The sequence below is a fragment of the Aotus nancymaae genome, unplaced genomic scaffold (genome assembly GCF_030222135.1).
Source record: "Aotus nancymaae isolate 86718 unplaced genomic scaffold, 86718_ANA_hifiasm-v0.15.2.pri h1tg000072l, whole genome shotgun sequence".
NCBI lineage: Eukaryota > Metazoa > Chordata > Mammalia > Primates > Aotidae > Aotus > Aotus nancymaae.
In genome coordinates this window covers 3,081,394-3,102,126 of record NW_026988487.1, presented here as the reverse complement: position 1 = coordinate 3,102,126, position 20,733 = coordinate 3,081,394, and the positions used below count along the sequence as shown (strand labels likewise).

At 45.6% G+C, this 20,733-nt stretch overlaps 1 protein-coding gene across 2 annotated transcripts in view; it reads left to right on the top strand.

Moving 5' to 3' along the window:
• The first annotated feature begins 4,373 nt into the window (after window positions 1–4,373).
• Window positions 4,374–20,733, top strand: part of FAM117A (family with sequence similarity 117 member A) — a 58,229-nt gene continuing 41,869 nt past the window's right edge. Inside the window, exon 1 of one of the 2 annotated variants that reach the window (XM_064367514.1) lies at window positions 4,374–4,445. Coding sequence is in view for 1 of the 2 variants with exons in the window: in XM_012463490.3 (XP_012318913.2) it covers window positions 10,767–10,962 (196 nt within the window). In the remaining variant the exon portion in view is untranslated. Of the gene's footprint in view, window positions 4,446–10,722; window positions 10,963–20,733 lie in introns of those variants that run through there. The other variant, XM_012463490.3, reaches the window with a different exon arrangement.

Sequence of the window (20,733 nt, the reverse complement as noted above, 5' to 3'; positions counted from 1 at the left end):
CAGACTGGGTGACAGAGTGAGACTTCATCTCAAAAAAGAAAAGGAAACAAAAAGACCAGCCTGGGCAACATGATGAAACCACGTCTCTACAAAAAATATAAAAATTAGCAAGGTCTACTAGGCGTGGTATCTCACACCTGTAATCCCAGCACTTTGGGAGGCTGAGGTGGGCAGATCATGAGGTCACCAGTTTGAAGCCAGCCTGGCCAGCATGGTGAAACCCCATCTCTACTAAAGATACAAACATTAGCCAGGCATGGTGGCACATGCCTGTAATCCCAGCTACTCAGGAGGGTGAGGCAGGAGAATCGCTTGAACCCAGGAGGAAGAGGTTGCAGTGAGCTGAGATCGAGCCATTGCACTCCAGCCTGGGCAACAGGGGGAGACTCCATCCCAAAAAAAAAAAAAAATTAGCCAGGTGTGGTGGCGACTGCCCGTAGTCCCAGCCACTCCAGAGGCTGAGGTGGGAGGAGGATTGCTTGAGCCTGGGAAGTCAAGGCTGCAGTGAGCTATGATTGTACCACTGCACTCCAGCCTGGGTAACAGAGAGTGAGACTCTTATCTCAAAAAAAAAAAAAAAGAAATGCCCTTTGCTCTCAGTTGAGGAAAAAAGACAACCATATTTAAAATGACTTGGAGAAAAGCTACCTTAAGCTACTACAAAATTATGGGCTACGAACTGAACACTTAAGTCCTGAAAAAATCAGTAACTGATAAGGGCAGATGAGGAACATTTGGAGAAATCGAGGTCTAATTTGAAGCTAAAGTAAATGACAGTGAAGATGGAGTTTACAGGGCAGGGGAAAATCTCATTGACCAAAACACAGAAAATAAAATTGAATAAGAATCTGTGGTGATAGTTTGTGGTTATCTACAATATAAATGATATTTTTCAACTCTGAAAATAAGCTCTGGGGCCTATGCCCTGGGTCTAAAGAAAATCAGACCATAGACCACCTTTCAAATTACTCATCTCTTCTATTGTATTTTCATATATTTGAACTGAATTTTGATGATTTTTTTTTTTTTTAGGCAGAGTCTCCCTCAGTTGTCCAGGCTAGAATGTAGTGGCAGAATATTAGTTCACTGCAGACTTCATCTGGGTTAAGCAATCTTCCCCGCTCAGCCTCCTAAGTAGCTAGGACTACAGGCACACCCCACCACACCTGGCTAATTTTTAAAATTTTTAGTAGAGACCAGATCTCACTGTGTTGTCCAGGCTGGTCTTGAACTCCTAAGCTCAAGTGATTCTCTCCCAACTCAGCTTCCCAAAGTGCTGGGATTACAGATGTGAGCCACCATACCTGGCCCTTTTGATGATACTTGATGCCTGATTTGGCACATGGTGTGAAGGGAAGGGAGAGGGAGTGGATGTAGAATCAAGTGGAGAATACCAAAGATATTATAGCTTATTTGCCCCCGGGGACAATTACGGTTTTGAGGCAGACTTGAAAAAGGTAATTGGGAACAGTGGAGAAGCAAGAAATCTAAAGTGGGGATGAAACAGATCTTTTGGTTTACACACATCTCCTGGGAATGTACTCAACCAGCATCCCCTCTCCAGAGACTTTCCTCTGGTAGGGAGTGCCTAGGAAAGTCAGCTGTGGGGGACACAGACTGTTCCCACTAAGGCACTGCTCTAGAAACCAGCTGGTTTCTCAAGGTACCCACATGACACAGTGGAACTGGAGTGTCCTTTAATTCATTTCTCGTGAAGCACCATCTGCATGCTGGTCACAGTCCTGGGTGTTGTAGAGAGATGACCAAGACATACTTGCTCTCCTTAGGAAGCTTATGTATTTTAGTGCAGGAGGACTCTTTTTTTTTTTTAAATGAGAAATACCAGCCTGGGTATTCCATAGTCCAAAGAGCCATATCTGTCTCTCATAGTAACCCTTTAGGGATATCGTAAGGGCAGGTATATTTGTTCCCTGGGACAGTCCCCTGAAAAGATTAGCAGGATCTCCCACACATCATTGATCTCTGAGAGAGAAGTTTATCTAAGTCCTTTTATGTTTTTTGAAACAGCTTAATTGAGGTATAATTTACAAACCATAAAATTCACCCATTACTCATGTACAATTCTATTCTATTCTATTTATTTATTTTTCTTTTTTCTTTCTTTTTTTTTTTTTTTTGAGACAGAGTCTCATCCTGTCACCCAGGCTAGAGTGCAATGGCATGGTCTAGGCTCACTGCAACCTCTGCCTTCCAGGTTCAAGCAATTTTTCTGCCTCAGCCTCCTGGGTAGCTGGGACTACAGGCACGTGCCACAGACCCAGCTAATTGTTGTATTTTTGGTAGAGACAGGGTTTCACTATGTTGGCCAGGCTGGTCTCAAACTCCTGATCTTGTGATCTGCCCACCTCGGCCTCCCAAAGTGCTAGGATTATAAGTGTGAGTCACTGCACCCAGACTTATTTATTTTTATTTATTTATTTATTTATTTATTTACTGAGACAGAGATCTCACTCTCTTGACCAGGCTGGAGTGCAGTAACACGATCTTGGCTCACTGCAACCTCTGCCTCCTAAGTTCAAGCGATTCTCCTGCCTCAGTCCCCTATAGCTGGGATTACAGGTGCCTGCTGCCACACCCAGCTTTTTTTTTTTGTATTTTTAGTAGAGGCAGGGTTTCTCCATGTTGGCCAGGCTGGTCTCGTACACCTGACCTCAAGTGATTCACCTGCCTTGGCCTCCCAAAGTCCTAGGATTACATTTGTGAGCCATTGTGCCCAGCCTATTTTTGTTTATTTTTATTTTTATTTTTTGAGACAGGGTCTCACTCTGTCACCCAGGCTGGAGTGCAGTGGTGTGATCATGGCTCACTGCAACCTCCACCTCCTAAGGTAAACAGATCCTCCAGCCTCAGCCTCCCGAGTAGATGGGACTAAAGGTATGTGTCACCACACCTGGCTAATTTTTGTATTTTTTGTAGAGACAAGATTTTACCATGTTGGCTAGGCTGGTTTTAAACTCCTGGGCTCAAGTGATCCTCCCACACTGGCCTTCCAAAATGCTGCGATTATAGGAATGAGCCACCACGCCTTGCCAATTCTATTTTTTTTTTATTTTTTGAGATGGAGTCTTGCTCCATTGCCCAGGCTGAAGTTCAATGGCACGGTCTCAGCTCACTGCAACCTCTGCTTCCTGGGTTCAAGCAGTTCTCTTGCCTCAGCCTCCCAAGTAGCTGGGATTACAGGCGCCCAGCCAATTTTTGTATTTAATAGAGACGGGGTTTCACCATGTTGGTCAGGCTGATCTTGAACTCCTGACCTCATGATCTGCCTGCCTCAGCCTTTCAAACTGCTGCGATTACAGGTGTGAGCCACTGTGCCCCACCTCATGCTGTTATTTTTAGAGTATATTTATAGAATTATGCAACCATCACCACATTCTAGCTTAGGAACATTACCATCATCCCAAAGAGTTCGAAAAAGTGTCCATTGGTAGATAATTCCTGCACCCACCTCCAGTCCTCAGCAATCACAAATCTGCTTTCTCTATATATAAATTTCCCTTTCTGGACATTTCGTATATATGGAGTCATATAATATGTAGTCCTTTGGGTCTGGCTTCTTTCACTTAGCATAATGTTTTCAAGGTCCATTCACGCTGTAGCAAATATCAATAGCCTGTTTCTTTTTGTTTCTGAAAAGTACTCCATCTAAATTCTTTTTTTTTTTTGACACGGAGTCTTCCCCTGTTACCTAGGTTGGAGTGCAGTGGTGTGAGCTCAGCTCACTGCAGCCTCTGCCTCCTGGGTTCAAGCAATTCCCTGCCCCAGCCTCTTGAGTAGCTGGGATTACAAGCATGCACCACCATGTCCAGCTAATTTTTGTATTTTTAGTAGAGAGGAGGTTTCACCATGTTGGTGAAACCTTGGCCACGAAGGTCTCGAACTCCTGACCTCATGATCTGCCCACCTCAGCCTCCCAAAATTCTGGGTTTACAGGCATGAGCCACCTGCCTGGCCCTAAATTCTTTTAGAAGTTATTTATGTTTTGAGGCAGAATTGAATGGGATGCAGGCGTCCTGGTCCTTTGCTTGTCTCTGATATGCTAAATGGCCTCTGACAAGTCCTGCATTTGTCTGGGCATCTGTTTCTAGGTCTGCAACATGAGAAGGCTGAATGATATATAGTCTGTAATGTTTCTTCCAATTGTTTGTTTAAAATCTACTTTGTATTTTTCTTACAGTGCCAATAGGTCTAAGATTCTAGAGTTTTAATGTCTCTCATTCTACATTTACTGTTTACCTATTTGAGAACTTCCACCACATCATTTATTGTCAAAGATGAGAATCTTTATTTCATTTTATTTTATTTATTTTTGAGATGGAGTCTCATTCTGGAGTGAAGTGGCATGATCTCGGCTCACTGCAGCCTCTGCATTCCAGGTTCAAGCGATTCTTCTGCCTGAGCTTCCCAAGTACCTGCGACTACAGGTGCGTGCAATCATGCACAGCTAATTTTTGTATTTTAGTAGAGATAGGTTTTCACCATGTTGGCCAGGCTGGTCTCGAACTCCTGACCTCAGATGATCTGCCTGCCTTGGCCTCCCAAAGTGCTGGGATTAGAGGCGTGAGCCACCACACTGGGCCGAGAGTCTTCATTTTAAAAGGGCTGCCATTTAGCAAGGAAAGTAGATTCCCACTGAGAGCAAAAGGAGACTGAGGGGTGAATGTCAGCCAGTCTAAATGAAGAAGGAACAAGTGAGAGAACTAAGAAGACAGCATGTAGTGGGTCACAGCAAGGGACAAAATGTGTCAGAGAGCGTACTGAAGGTCAAAATCCAGGCCATCTGGCTACCCTGAGAGTAAGAGGGAAGGGATGCAGGGAGAGGGAGGCACCAGAGTGAGAAGAGATGCTGAGGGCTAGGACCCCCCTCCCTACTCTGTTCCCATAACCTCATTCATTCCCTCAGCCCTCCTTCCCAATCCCTCTCAGGCTGCTTTACTCCTTTAGTTTGACCCCATTTCCTCAGGATCTTGTTCCCTGAGGAACCAGTCCTGACATTTCAGTCAGAGGCTGAGTAAAGGAGGTAGGTCGGAAAGAGACACTGTGTATCTGCGTCATCTTATTTTCTGTTTTATTATTTTGGAACCTGGAAGAGGGAGCAAAGACGTAAGCACTTAGAATTTACTAGGGAGTTCAGAGACCGTCTTCTGGGTACCAAGGAATACCAAGACTTCTCTAGTCTGCTGAATAATTGCTACTGGGTGTCATATTTTGGAGGGTAAAAGTAGTGATTTGAAACTCCCATTCTTGTTGGTTACTGTGAGATAAATGGAGGCACAGGGTGGAATCCAAGGTGCCCTGGATGTAGGGCCAGCAAGGTCTTTCAGAAGTGAAAAGTTCCTCTCAATTCAGCAGCCAGCAGGGTAAGGCTTCCCTGCTGATCCTCTGATCTGCCAAAATTCCCCATAGCCTTTTGCCCTTGGTAGTCTCTTAGACTCCTGCAGCTTTTAAGACTCGAAGCCTCATAGGGACTGCTTGGAGAATGGCCATATCTCTGGTTCACACCTATAGGAAAAATAATGCCAATTCCTTGAGTCCTCATTTATTTGTGGCATTTAGCTGTGGACATCCCAAGAGCATGCTACAGTCAAGGGCCTAAGTATTTGCTGTTGGAAACCCATAAGGCAAATAAGTCTCTTATAGATGAAAAAAAATTATTGATATGCTTAGTATCTAATCCCCTACTTTTTTTGGGAGGAGGATGGGGTCTTGCTCTGTCACCCAGGCTGGAGTGCAGTGGTGCGATCTCAGCTTGCTGCAATCTCTGCCGCCCAGGTTCAAGCAATTCTCTGCCTCAGCCTCCCAAGTAGCTGGGATTACAGGCACCCGCCACCACGTCTGGCTAATTTTTTTGTATTTTTAGTAGAGACAGGGTTTCACCATCTTAGCCAGGCTGGTCTTGAACTCCTGACCTCGTGATCCACCCACCTCAGCCTCCCAAAGTGTTGCGATTACAGGCGTGAGCACCTGGCCAGACCTCTACTTTTGATGTTTTTTTAGTGTCATCCTCTGACCCAAAGTCTCTGAAAGCAGCAACCAGATCATGTATCCCAACTGAAATAGCATCTAGCCCAGGGCCACTTCTGTATACAGGCTTCCAGGCCTGCTGGCTGATGAACTTCAACATAGGGACCATGTTTCTGAACATTATTATCTTTTTTTTTTTTTTTTTTGAGACAGAGTTTCGCTCTTGTTACCCAGGCTGGAGTGCAATGGTGCAATCTTGGCTCACCTCAACCTCTGCCTCCTGGGTTCAGGCAATTCTCCTGCCTCAGCCTCCTGAGTAGCTGGGATTACAGGCACACACCACCATGCCCAGCTAATTTTTTGTATTTTTAGTAGAGACGGAGTTTCACCATGTTGACCAGGATGGTCTCGATCACTTGACCTCGTGATCCACCCGCCTCGGCCTCCCAAAGTGCTGGGATTACAGGCGTGAGCCACCGCGCCCGGCCTTGAACATTATTATCATTCAGAGTTTAGTACCTAGCTCAGTGTCTGGCACATAATGGGGTCATTTTAATAAATTTCTGATGTTCGAATTAGTTAATGGCAATGATGTTGATAAGGATGACAGTAAGGGCAGTGGCAAAGGTTTTGTTGCAAGTTAGATACTTTGTAATGAATGCGAGGCATCTCCCCTTAGCAGCACACAGCCTCCCCAAAGCCAAGGCTTCTTTCATTGGAGGAAGCAGACAGGGGTTGATCTTCAGATGTGGTCCTTATCCTCCCTTCATGCCCATGCCAGAAGAAGCTATCAGTGATAGAGAAGGGAATAAGAGACAGCTGGTCTGGCATGATACCTAGTAAGGAGAGGACCAAGTTCTCCTATGCATGCCTCCCTTCTCACTCCTGCAGCTAGGATCAATTTTAGTGTCTTTTGCCAGCAACTTATCAGGAAAGACCATGACTTTCTGGACTCAGAAGATCCATTTCTTCAGCCATACCACCTCCTCTGGCTCTTTTTCTACTGTCCAGGTTCTTAATTTCTGGTACCTTGGCTTTGGAATAAAGTTTAAATACAGTGTCCATGGAACCATGCACATTACTCCTCTTTTTGAGGGAAGAAAGCATCTGTACAATAATGTGTCACTTTATTTTTAGAACAAGTCTGTGAGGTTGATGGAGCAGGGGTGATTCTGGCACTGAGAGAAGAAGCCACTTACCCAAAGTGTTTCAAGATCCTTCATCCCAGGACTTTACCTCTAAACACACATTGAATGGCTCAGCCAATAAAAAACACTCATCATCTCCTACGACTGAGAATTTACATGTTGAGGGATCCTAACGTAGTATAAGTTGTCAGGCAAGAAAAGCTTTCAAAAGACCAACTAATCTGTCTTTTGACTGTCAGGCAGGAACGATGGTCTACAAGTTGAGTGTTGGTTGGGAAAGCATTGAATCTGGAGTTAAAAGACCTAGGATGTAAGTCCCAGGTCTGCCATTTACTAGGATGATCCTGGGCAAGTCACCTAGCCTCTGTGACTTAACCTCCTGAAGGAAGAGAACAATAATATCTTCATTTTCTACCTTACAGGCCTGTGGTGAGAATGAAATGAGATAATGTGGCCGGGCGCGGTGGCTCACGCCTGTAATCCCAACACTTTGGGAGGCTGAGGCGGGTGGATCACAGGTCAGGAGTTTGAGATCAGCCTGGCCAACATAGTGAAACCCTGTCTCTACTTAAAAAATACAAAAATTAGCTGGGCATGGTGGCACATGCCTGTAGTCCCAGCTACTCGGGAGGCTGAGGCAGGAGAATCACTTGAACCCCAGAGGCAGAGGTTGTGGTGAGCCAAGATCATGCCACTGCACTCCAGCCTGGGCAACAGGGTGAGACTCCATCTCAAAAAAATATATATATGTAGATAATATACATGAAAGCTATAAAACACTAGATAGATGTTAATTTTAACATCTTAACCAGATTTGCATCTTTGGAGACCCTTTATGTAAGATATAAACAGTAATCCTTCTGTGTTTACTCCGCTCTTGTTACCCAGGCTGGAGTGCAATGGCACGATCTCGGCTCACCGCAACCTCCGCCTCCTGGGTTCAGGCAATTCTCCTGCCTCAGCCTCCCGAGTAGCTGGGATTACAGGCACGCGCCACCATGCCCAGCTAATTTTTTGTATTAGTAGAGACGGAGGTTTCACCATGTTGACCAAGATGGTCTCAATCTCTTGACCTCGTGATCCACCCGCCTCAGCCTCCCAAAGTGCTGGGATTACAGACTTGAGCCACCGCGCCCGGCTCTTTTTTTTTCTTTTTTTCTTAATCAAGTTCACAGATGAATCTTCTGTGTTCTTAAGAAAGTTTTACCATCAGAGATTAGGAGCTCAGCTCTGGAGTCAGGTTACCTGGGTAACCTTGGGCATGTTACTATATTTCTCTCTGAAGTCTCAATGAAGAGGAAATAATACCCATTTCACAAGTGTGGTCTTGAGCATTAAATAAGATAATGTACGCATGGTGCTTAACATGTACCTAGCATGGAGAAAGGAATTCAATGTATATTCGTTGCTACCATCACTGTTTTACTAATGAAGATGTGAGGCAGGGTAGTCCAATGTGATGTGTTAGGGATCTGAGCTAGGAATCAAAAGGACTCACTTCTTTGGACCTCAGTTTCAGTACTTGCACCATGGTAAGAATCCATGTTTTTCCTTTTCCAGATTGTCATGAGGTTTTTTTAAAAGTATATGAAGACTTTGAACTACTTGAAATTGAGGAACAATATAAATGCAAGATATCTTTTCTTTCTTTCTTTCTTTCTTTCTTTCTTTTTTTTTTTTTGAGATGGAGTCTCACTCTGTCACCCAGGCTAGAGTGCAATGGCGCCATCTCGGCTAACTGCAACCTCCGCCTCCTGGGTTTAAGTGATTCTCCTTAGCAGGTATTACAGGCGCCCACCACTGTGCCTGGCTAATTTTTGTTTTTTTTTTCAGTAGAGACAGGGTTTCACCATGTTGGCCAGGCTGGTTTTGAACTCCTGACCTTGGGTGATCCACTCGCCTTGGCCTCCCAAAGTGCTGGGACTACAGGTGTGAGCCACCGTGCCCAGCCTAAGCTATCTTTTTTCAACTGAGTTAAGTTTATAAAGACAGTTTTTATCAGTTCATTTTTTTGTTTATTCTTCTCTGTCTTTGATTAGGTTGTCCTCTTCATGGAAAAGTAGTACAGCATTTCTTCAGTCAATTAAAAAAACAGTTCAAATGTCAGATCTTGAGGCAAATCCTTCAAGACTGCAAGAGTACCCTCTTTGCAAAGAAAATCTTTCTTCAGGATGTTCCATTGCCTCAATTCATTCAGTGCATGTAGGCTAATTTTAATGTTCAACCCACTCTTGAATTTCCACTTTGGGTATTATCTACTTTCAATATTTAATCCCAGAATGACCTCTCCTTGTCTCACAGCAGGCTCCCAGATTACCTCTTTTTCTCTGATTAGTTAGTATGGCTTCAGGGAATATCTTCTTTTTAACATTAAACTGGGTAAAAACAGAAATAGAAAAATCTGTAGCAAGATCAAAAATAGAATTCACAGCTAAATATAAATCTGAAGGGAATTATTCAATTATTTGGATGGTCCCTAATCACAGACAATCCAGGGTTGATTGGCTTGCTTTTTCCATATTTAGAACAAAATGGTTAACAAATACTAAGAGTAATTTTTTTTTCTTTTGAAGAATAATTTTTTAAATAGTATCTTAAATGTTATTTTCTTTCCCAAATGCCTTTATATATATTACAGCGTGTGCTTTTCACAACTGCATACAGTCTCTTTGGGGACCTTCCAGTCTCATTTTGACTTATAGGTCAGAGAGCATTGATCTGGGAAGACCAGGATTTGTTAATGGAGTCACGGTGCAAACTTAGGCAAGTTTTTCAGTCACTTTGTTCCTTCCACTCTGCTGAGCTACACTTGGAGTGGTCAACTCTGAAGGGAAATTCCCTGCTCCTTTTCAGAGTCCCAATTTAATTTACAGGCTAGCAATTTTTTTTTAAGGTTGGATCAACACCAAGTAGGGACTTGGAAACGTGGAGAAAGACAGATGTGGGTGTCACATGAGGCAAAGTCGCTATTAAATGCACAAATATAATGCAAATCACATGCAAATGATATGCAAACCTTGCATTAATTTGTAGGATCTTAGTTTGGAGCTTGTAAGTAGCACTGAAATTCTATAAGGATTTAAAACTAATGTTTCTAACACTTTTTGAAGGTATTGCTTTCTCTGTGATTCAGGGACTCAACTGTTTAAAGTTTGACACTGCTCGCTACTCCTGTCCCCAAAAATTATTTCACTAATGTTTAATTCCAACCTACACCCATCGCCGCCCCCACTCCCCAGCGCAGCCTGACGTCACGTGACATAACATTTGCATACTACCTGGGACTGGGTGTGACGCTCCCCTTTTCTGCTTCTTCTCATTGGTGGCGCCGGAGAACCAGCCCACTTCAATACAGACCAATCAGCAGTCCCTGGGAAGTTGGCAAGCTGAAGGGGGCGGTGTGAGGGTGGGGTCTTGCCGTCGATCGCTAGGCACATCGACCAATCATCCTCGGGAAAGGGAACGCTAAAGTGTGGATTGGCTGGGATGGAAGGTCTAAGTCTCCGCAGGCCAATGACTGCTCTAGGATGAGGGGGCCGGTCCCCGCCCCGTAGAGCACATAAGCAGCGGCAGCGGGGGTTGGGGGGCTGTGTGGGGCTCGCTGTGGGGCTGAGGCCGGCAGCTGGGCAGGCCATGGCGGGGGCCTCAGCGGGCGGCAGAGGCGGAGGTGCCTGGGGGCCTGGGCGCGGAGGGGCCGGGGGCCTCCGGCGGGGCTGCTCTCCCCCAGCCCCGGTCGGCTCCCCCCGGGCTGGGCTGCAGCCGCTCAGGGCCACGATCCCCTTCCAGCTGCAGCAGCCGCACCAGCGTCGGGACGGGGGTGGCCGCGCAGGTGAGCCGAGCCTGGAGCGGGTGCCAGGGGAGGAGCCGTTGGGGGAGGTGGGGCGCGTGACGGGGGGAGGGGTACGGGGAGAAGTGTGAGGAGAAAGTGGATTGGGGCGAGGGAAGAGACGGGGGCGTTCAGAGTCTGCAAGGGCGGAGGGAGAGAAGGGAGGAGCCTTGAAACGTGGGGAGCACCGCTGGGACAGAGTGTGCGGGGAGTCGGGTCCCGGAGGTGAGGGGAGGGACCTGGCAGATGGAGGCTGGCTTTGGGGGCGTAACCGAAAAGTGGGCAGAGGTGTCGTGTGGGGTGAGTGGAAGATGTAGGGAGTGGGAACGAGGTGTGAGAAGGAGTGACGCGTGATGGGGGCGCCCCGTGCGGAGAGTTGGTGCTGGGAGCAGGAGTCGGTGGGCGCTGGACGCCTGCACGGGGAGGGGGAGGGGCATGGAGCAGAGCCCCATGCAGCCATGTGTTACTTCTCCAGCTTGAGTTTGGCCCCAGCATCCCTCTGTACTGCGCTGGAGTTCCATTCTCTACCACTTCACGTGCGCTTCCCTTTATGCCACATCCTGGAGCTGATTTCATCTCAGCCCGTTGGAATAAGTTAGTTTAATGGCTTTTACCGCGGTGCAAATGCCACGCTCCCTACATTCATAACCCTGGGTCCCAGAAGTTGTATGTTCCCAGATCGTTGACCTGCTTAATATGGCTGTCTCATTTCAACCATCATGTGTGTGCGCGCGAGCGTGTGTGTGTGTCTGTGTGTGTGTGTGTGTCTGTGTGTGTAGTGGGGGGAGACCTGGGCGGTTTTGCCCCCTGCCTTTTTTTCTACCCCCTCCACCTCCTCACCTACCAAGGCTGTTTTGTCCTGGGCATTGCCAGTTAACGTGGCAGTGGGGTGAGGGCTATAGTCAAGTGCACGGTGGCAAGTACCCCATTTTCTGAACAGCATTGAAACGGGTCCTTAATAACAGCTTGATGTGGTGGCTGTGGGGAAATGAGGGAGAAGCAAACTTAACCTTGCTTTCACACTCAAATCTGTGACAGATCCCACAAATGCAACTACTTAGGAACGGAAAAAGGAACCTACTTGCATGAGGAGGTTGGCAATAAGTTGAAAGTGAGGCTTGCATTTGATTCACACCAGATGTGAAAAGATCATTGCACACTTCCAAAGCCAGAGCCTCTACCAAATGTACAAAAGTCATGATCCCTGCCATCTTAACGGTTAATGACATTCTCTAAACCAGAGTCTCTTGAGCTTCTGGTGATTACTAAGCCTAGTTACTGCACATCTCCTTCCTGCCTCTGCAGGGCTAGTACAGAGATAGTAGCTACTATAGGGCTACTCCTTGCTAGGTAGGAAATGGGATTAAGAGGATCTCTGAGGTAGAAAGCCCCCAAGTCTTTCTGGATTTTTCACTGTATATGTTAGCATCACATCTTGGGGTGCAGAAACTTGGTTAAATCTTGTAGGAAGATGGTGACCAAGTAGTAAAAGTATGTTTAGAATCTGGTGGTGTAGAGTAAGGCAATGCCCAATCTAACTCATGCCTATCATGAGTTATAAAGCAAAGCACAAGACTACAAACCTGTTGGTTTTGTTTGGGCTTCCTTGAAACCCAGTGAAGTTGGTAGAACAAGCACCAGAACCTTAGTCACTTTTAGTGGAAATCAACAGAAAGCCTACCTGTACAGTAGCTGGAAATTGATTAGCAATCATATTTTAAGATCGGTTATTTTGTGTCTACTATAGAACTAATATTAAAAGGACAATTGCTGGTGGATGCTGTGGAAGGGGGAAGAATGTAGGTTTGGATGTCTGGGTTCATTACATGGCCTGCTCCTTTTATAGGGCCGGAGGCCCTAGGATACTGGTAGAAATGTAGGAAGTTAGATCTCTGCATAACTTGTCAGGTGATTTAGAGCAAGTTGGGTGGACTCTTGCTTATAGATTGGGCTGATCAATCATTTATCCACCTATTAATATCCCAGAAGCATTAATAAGGCATTTGCCTAGTTGGTAGTGGGGGATTATCTCTAGATTTTCAGTATGGCAGTAGAGAGGAAAAATAGGAGGAGGAAAGAGTAGCCAGAGTGTGTGGCCTTCTTTGTGGCCAGGCATTAGGGGAATGTACCTGGCCTCTGTTTTGGAGGCACATCAGGGCTATTATATGTTAATTTCAGCCCATGTATGTGTTCACATTATTTCCATTCCTTGGCCTTGGAAAGCAGTGGAGGTGGTTTTCTCTAGGACAGTAGAGTATATGGGATAAAAGGAAATCCCTTGTAGTCATAAACCTTTAAGAAAATGGTACTGGGAGCTGAAATGCCTGGGTTTTAAATCCAAGTTCTGCCATTAACTAGCTGTGTGGCTTTGAGGAAGTTCCTTCTGTGTCTTAGTTTTCTCATCTGTGGATAATAATATCTATATCATAAGAATCAAATGAGTTAATAGGTAGAAAGTGCTTAAAACAGTGCCTGGCACATGAGAAGTGCTATAAAAGTGTTTGCTGCTGCTTATATTATTATTCCCTCTGCCTCACCAAGGTGAGAGCACTGTTGGCCAGAGCCCATTGCCTTTTCAGGCTTCAAAGAGCAAACCTAGATTGATCTGAAACCAGTACTGCAGGTTTCAGAATTTCAGGGCCTGCTCTTGCATTTTTATTCTCTCATCTTTTAAAATGAACTTTCTAAACAGGGCTCTGAAACCCAGCTGTTTAAAAAGGTATGTGAGCTGGGACTCCGCTTTAGGAACAATTAAGTGTCGTCACTGTTTCTCTTGCCCATCTCAAAGTGATGTAACACTCAGGGCTGTGCAGTTATCTCCCCACCACACATCCTGCTGTGTTCTTGACAAGATATATTAGAACTTGTAAAAAGGGTTATGGTGTAAAGAGCAGGATTTGCCTTCTGCAACCATTCATCCATAAGGTATGTCTTCATAAAATGAGGAATGGCTTCATTTTTATGAGCCTGGGCTAGGAGTGAGGAAGGCTAAAGAGAGTAGAGAGAAAAATGAAAGTCAACTCTAAAAAAGCTAAGAGCCACTAGTAATAGAAACCTAGGATAAATTTCTTACTGCAATTCTCTCTTAAATTCTCTTTTGTGTCTCATGTCAGTTAGAGGACAAAATAGGACTAAGAAGTGAATTGTTCCGGGTTCCAGTCTTACCTATCCTGTTTAGTATGTCTGTCTTTATGTGCCTAGAATGAAGATAATGTTTAATCTAGCTTTGCAAATTATTTCTCCAGTGGATAAGCCCCTCTGGGACCAGCTGGGTGCCAGGGAAGTAAATGCTGCCTTGGAACCTCCTTTGACCACCAGAACGTTCTTTAACCAGTGATTGGCAGTTATGGTCTATAGGCCACATCTGGCCCTGGGCCTGTTTTTGTAAATAAAGTTTTATTGGGACCAGCCACACTCCTTCATTTGAATATTGTCTAGGACTGCTTTTGTGGTGTCCCTGGTGGAGTTGAATTGTTGTGATAGACTGTAGGGCCCACAAAGCATGCAATATTTACTATATGTCACTTTACAGAAAAGTTTGCTTACTCTTTTTTTTTTTTTTAAATGGAGTTTCGCTCTTGTTACCCAGGCTGGAGTGCAATGGCGCGATCTCGGCTCACCACAACCTCTGCCTCCTGGGTTCAGGCAATTCTCCTGCCTCAGCCTCCTGAGTAGCTGGGATTACAGGCACATGCCACCATGCCCAGCTAATTTTTGTATTTTTAGTAGAGACGGGGTTTCACCATGGGGACCAGGATGGTCTCGATCTCTTGACCTCGTGATCCACCCACCTCGGCCTCCCAAAGTGCTGGGATTACAGGTGTGAGCCACCGCTCCCAGCCCCAAGTTTACTTACTCTTGTCTCAAACCGCGTACCTGTTTTTCCTATATAAAGATCAGTTTCAAATGTGTGTAATTAAACCTCAGAAAATTCTAAAGGGGTAAAGAAAACAAACAAGCCTGTAGTCCCACTCATATTTTAATGCAAAAGAAAAAGGGTTATCTGCTCCAGTCAGTTCTCAATCTTTGTGGAATATCATGTGTGAGTCCAGCCTCCCCACCCCCACCATTGTCAGGTGATGTGTTCAGTAGACATAAGCTAATTCAAATTTATATAAAAGCTTAACTGTTAAGCAAATTTGTCCCCCTCCTCTCTTAACCCATTTCCCCCAACCTGACAACCCGCAACTGTGGTGAACATATTTCAAAATCAGATGGAAATTACTTTAGGCTTACCTCATGTTTTGAATTTTTCTCATTACCTTTTATTTTTCTGAGCAGATACGGAGAGCTGGCAATAGTCATGGTTGCTCTAAAATATTGGCTTCCCCATGGGGACATAAAAAGGGTAGTTTATATCAAATGTTGATTAGCTTCCCCAGGATGGCTGTTTCCTGAATAGAAGGCTGCAGTGCTTATATTATTAAATTGTTAAACTCCTTTCTTTGCAATGCTTTGAAAACGTATTCCTTGAGGGAGGGGTGTTTAGATAGATCTGGAACCATAAAAAGAAGGTTGCATATTAGAGACCCTAAGAGAAAGCCCTCAGCAAACTGTCGTCCATTTGGCCACTGGTACCAGAAACAGCCTGAAGAGAGTTCCAGCCTTTCTATGCCAAGGCATCATCTTGCCATAATGAGGCCTGGGGGTGCAGTTAAAACCCTTTAAGAGCTACAATTGCCCTTCTAAAACCTGTGATTGAGGCAGCTTCTGTTTGGGAATCATTAAAACACCAGACACTTCCTAGCCCAACACTGCTAACTGTTGCTTTTGACAGCTTTGCCAGCACCAGGCACATACATGGTCAGCAAAATGCACTGCTGAAGCATCTGACTCTTAAATGTTATCACCAGTGATGACATCCTTGAAATTGGGGGCTAGTTGCTTAACTGCTTTATCTCTTTGGTACGCAAAGGAGTGTGGGTTCATGGGTTCTTCAATATTTTAAATAACAAAGGATTATATAGTATGAGAAGTTCTCACTTATATAACATAGAGCTAAGAAATCTTAAACCATGTTAGGTCAATGGCAGAGGGGTGAGAACAACAGTGGGCTGTGATGGCAAGAGAATATTGTTCTTTCAGATTCTAGACATAGATAGATCTTTAGAAAGTTGGAGGCAGTAAGTGGCTCATGCCTGTAATCCCGGCACTTTGGGAGGCTGAGGTGGCCAGATCGCCTGAGGTTGGGAGTTCAAGACCAGCTTGACCAACATGGAGAAACCCCATCTCTTAAAAAAAAAAAAGTTGGAGGCAGTAATGCAAAACTTTTATAGTGATGGTGCTAATTTAGGTGTTACCACAGTGGTTGGCGGGCTTTAATAGCCAAGAGAGCACTATGCCTGTTTCTGCTGAATTTAGATGATTTTGAATGGTGTGATGGGCATCAGGGCCACACTATTCCTTGATCGTAGAAGAACTGTTAGAGCATCTTCCTCCAGATTCTTAGAAGACTCACATAGAGGCTTCCTGCTAAAGGATTCAGACTTTAGGGTGTGGCATGTTCTGGAGGGCAGGTCTGGTTATGCAGTTCTTACTGACACTATCACGTTTGACTCTAGCTCAAGTGTTCTGACTAGACCTGCCTGGGCTTACCCTTACTCCATAGGCAGTTTGGAGCCCTTTTGTTTTACTTACTTACTTACTTACTTACTTATTTATTTTGGAGACGGAGTCTCACTCTGTCTCCCAGGCTGTAGTGCATTGGCATCATCTCAGCTCACTGCAGCCTCCGCCTCCCAGGTTCAAGTGCTTCTCCCGCCTCAAGTTCCCAAGTAGCTGGGATTACAGGTGCCCACCACCACGCCTAGCTAAGTTCTTTGTATTTTTATTAAAGACGAGGTTTCACCATGTTGGCCAGGCTGGTCACAAACTCCCAACCTGAGGTGATCCACTGGCATCTGCCTCCCAAAGTGCTGGGATTACAGGCATTAGCCACCACACCCAGCCCTGGAGCCCTTTTAAAGTGGTAGAAAGGGGCTGGGCACGGTGGCTCATGCTTGTAATCCTAGTACTTTGGGAGGCCAAGGCGGGCATATTGCCTGAGCTCAGGAGTTCGAGACCAGCCTAAGCAACATGGTGAAACCTTGTCTCTACTAAAAATACAAAAAATTAGCCAGGCGTGGTGGTGTGTGCCTGTAATCCCAGCTACTCGGGAGGCTGAGACACGAGAATCACTTGAACCCGGGAGGCGGAGGGAGGCTGCAGTGAGCCAAGATTGCGCCACTGCACTCCAGCCTGTGTGGCAGAGTGAGACTCTGTCTCAAAAGAATGAATAAAATAAAGTAGTGGAAAGGAAAACCTGTGTGTCATTCCCAGTTCAGAGCAAAGGTAGATGCTCACCAGAGAGTTAGTGAGAGTGGACAGTCTCTTGTTGGGTTAGTAAGTTCTGCCATCCTTTGAGATGCATGTTACCCTTCTTTGTCACAGAATTCGGAACAGGGAAGAGTGGAAGCAAAGAAAGGATGGGTGGGAAATCTGGTCAGCTTCCCTGCTTTGTCTAGGTTCAGTCTTCACAGAGGCCTCCATTATTTGGTTTGCAGGGTATGAATTAACCAAACATTAGCCAAATCTACTCACATTATTAGGTCAAAAACACATCCTGATCTCAGAAAGGGAAGGGTTGTGGATGATATTTGAATTTCTAAGTTATCTATGCCCCAGTTTTCTCCAGTTGTGTGGAGCTCATGAAGGGGCCGTTGTTCTTGGCAACAGCTGGATGGTGGGAGGTTCTTGTAACAGCTGGCTGCTAGTGTTTGGGCTCAGCTCTTGGTCCCCACCAAACCTCCTGGTTTGGAAAACTCTGCCTGGCACTGTGCCTTCCCCTCAGGGTCACTACAAAGCTGAATGCCTAGCCTTGCAGTCATTTAAATGCTTCTCCTCAGGCCCACATATGCCTTGATCAACTCTTACTGTGTGGGAGCACTGCAGCTAATCAAGGGTGGCTTTAATGAACTTAAAAGAATGCTATCAAAGTATTTCATAATAGGAAACTTCAAGTCCAGGCCCTGGGGGACCTGGAACTGAAGTCCAGGCTGTGTACAGACATTTACCCTGTCCTGCTCAGGCATACAGGTTTGTGGGTTTGCTCAGGAGCCCCTGAGAGTTGCCGGGAGAGTAGGGGGGCAGATGGAGTGCCTTTAGCTCAGCCCTGCCTGCACATTAGCAGTCTGAGCTCCCAGCTCCCCAATAAAAGGGGTGGAGATTGGGGGAGGCCTGGGAAGACTTGAAGGGTTTTAGTTGCTCTGAAACAGCTGGCCTGTGATCAAGGTTTGAGGAGTTTTCTCTCAGAGACTGCCTGAATGTGGCTTCTCAGAGGATGGATGGTATTTGGCAGAACAAAGCTGTAGGTTTGGGGTGCCTCCTCTGTCTTTTTTTTTTGAGACGAAGTTTTACTCTTGTTGCCCAGGCTGGAGTGCAATGGTGCGATCTTGGCTCACTGCAACCTCTGCCTCCCAGGTTTAAGCGATTCTCCTGTCTCAGCCTCTCAGCCTCCCAAGTAGCTGGGATTATAGGCATGCACTACCATACCCGGCTAATTTTGTATTTTTAATAGAGATGGGGTTTCACCATGTTGGCCAGGCTGGTCTTGAACTACTGACCTCAAGTGATACCCCTGCCTTGGCCTCCTGAAGTGCTGGGATTACAGGCGGGAGCCACCGCACCTGGCCTTTGTTTTTTTTTTTGTTTTTTTTTTTGAGAGATAAGGTCTTGCTCTGTCACCCAGGTTGGAATCCAGTAATGCCATCATAGCTCACCATAGCCTCCTGGGCTCAAGCCATCCACGGGATGCCTTCCTCTCTGACTGTGAGCTCCCTATCCTGTAAATGAAGGATGACTTTTCCAGGGGAGCCATGTTTGTTAGGGGGCAGCCTAGTTCACCCCTAGCCCTACCACTTTACTCCCTTATCATCTGATCCTAAATGAAGACATGCAGGAGAGCACCAAGGTATTACCTCTTCAAGGGTCAAAGGAAGGATTAATGTGCAACTCTTAAAGCAGATTGCTAACATATCATAAGTGAATAAAATATAAATTCAAGCTGGAGGAGGCAAAGAATGAAGAAGTAGTGTTTGGTAAGGTTAACAGAGAAAACTACCAGAATGTTTTGAGTAGGCTTTAAAAGAAAAGTTGTCAATGTATTATTCTCCCTAAGGTTAAATTAAATTTTTAGTCTTTCCTTTCCCTTTCAAAGGTGACATTGTTTCACCTTGTCTACTCAGCTGTATTCCTTATTTTTCTCAAACCTCTTGAATCCCTTCTGCCCTATACTGGAAATCATGTGCCTGCCTTTTTAAGAGTAGGCACCTCATGTTTCAAGTTCAAGTGCAATGGAACTCACCCTGCAGCTTGAACAGATTTGAGTGTTTTTGCAGAGGGAGGGCCAGGGCAGATGGGGAGTGTCATGCTCAATAAATACTTGTTGGATTGAGTTGCTGGGAAGGCAGCAGAATGGGGAGAGTAAGCCACACCTCCCCTAGGCTCACTCAGAATGGTGTTTCCCACTTCTGGTCCCCACATACTGTTCCCCTCTATAATACCTCTCTCCAGCTACTTAAAAGGCAAAACCCCCGAAGTGTTAGTGTTCTCTCTTTGTTTAAATCACTGGTCTCCTATTCATCCTGGTCATTGGGCTTGAAGCCCAGCTGGTGGCAAAGACATGGCATTTCCATAGATGTCATTGCTAGGCCTGTAGGTTCTTTTCCCAACACACTTACAGCTAGAGGGTGAGCTTGGGCAGTTACCAGGTCGATCCATGGAAACAGCTAATATGTAGGATTTTGTTACGATTTTGTTAAAAAACCAGACTGCCTGGCTTTAGGCTTAGAAGTGGATATGGTGAGAGGCCAAGGAGACCAAGATGAATGCTAGCTGTCTTTTCACTCCAGGTAGATTTGTACCAACTTCCTAGTAGTGTTCTGTATAGCAAGAAGATGCAGGAAAACAAAATCTGGATCCGTGGCTTTTCTAGGCCAAGAAGGAGAATTATCTGTTGGCCCTAGGATGGCTTCAGAGGTGTGATCAGGCCAGAAGCTCTGCTCTCCCAAGCCAGGCGCCATCCTGTGATAGCAGGCACTGCTATTTCTCTTCCCCCCTCACCACTAGAGAGGGAAGTTTAAGGAAGAGATGCTTGTTATCACTCCCAGACCCTGGACATTACACTGTCGTCCACAGAGTCTCTGTTCCCTGCCTTGAAGGTTGCCAACCATGTGTCTGGTGGCTTAATGAAAATGGCTTTTTTAACCTGCCCAGCTGTGTGTAAGTTTGAACAGGATGGAAATGTCATTGGGAACATACCAATCACTTACCCGCTCTTCTCTCCCCTCCTTCTCCTCTCTACCCCACACTCCCTTCCCTTTAAGAGTTTGCTGTGCTCTGTACATATCTGGTCACCCACGTGGCTTTGGGAGAACCACTCCTGATAACATTTGCACTCCCTACCCCACAGCTGCAGGCTGGTGGAAAACTTGCCACACAGCCCCTGTTTGGAGATTGGCTTTTTAACTCCTGCCCATCAGATATGACATATAAGCTGGGGGTGGGGTGGGGATGGGAGTGGATAGCATTTGGCATGATAGAGGGGATGCAGCCAGAGGGCTTTCACAATATGACATAGTCTGGTTTTAGAAACCAGGGAGATGAGGGCTATGTGAACCACACACATGGGGGTATGCACATCTTAATGCTGAGAGCAGCACCTGGACTCCTCCTAACTGGAATCTGGGGTAGTTCTGTATTCACAGAGGAAGACAAAAACAGTTTGCTTCTATAGAA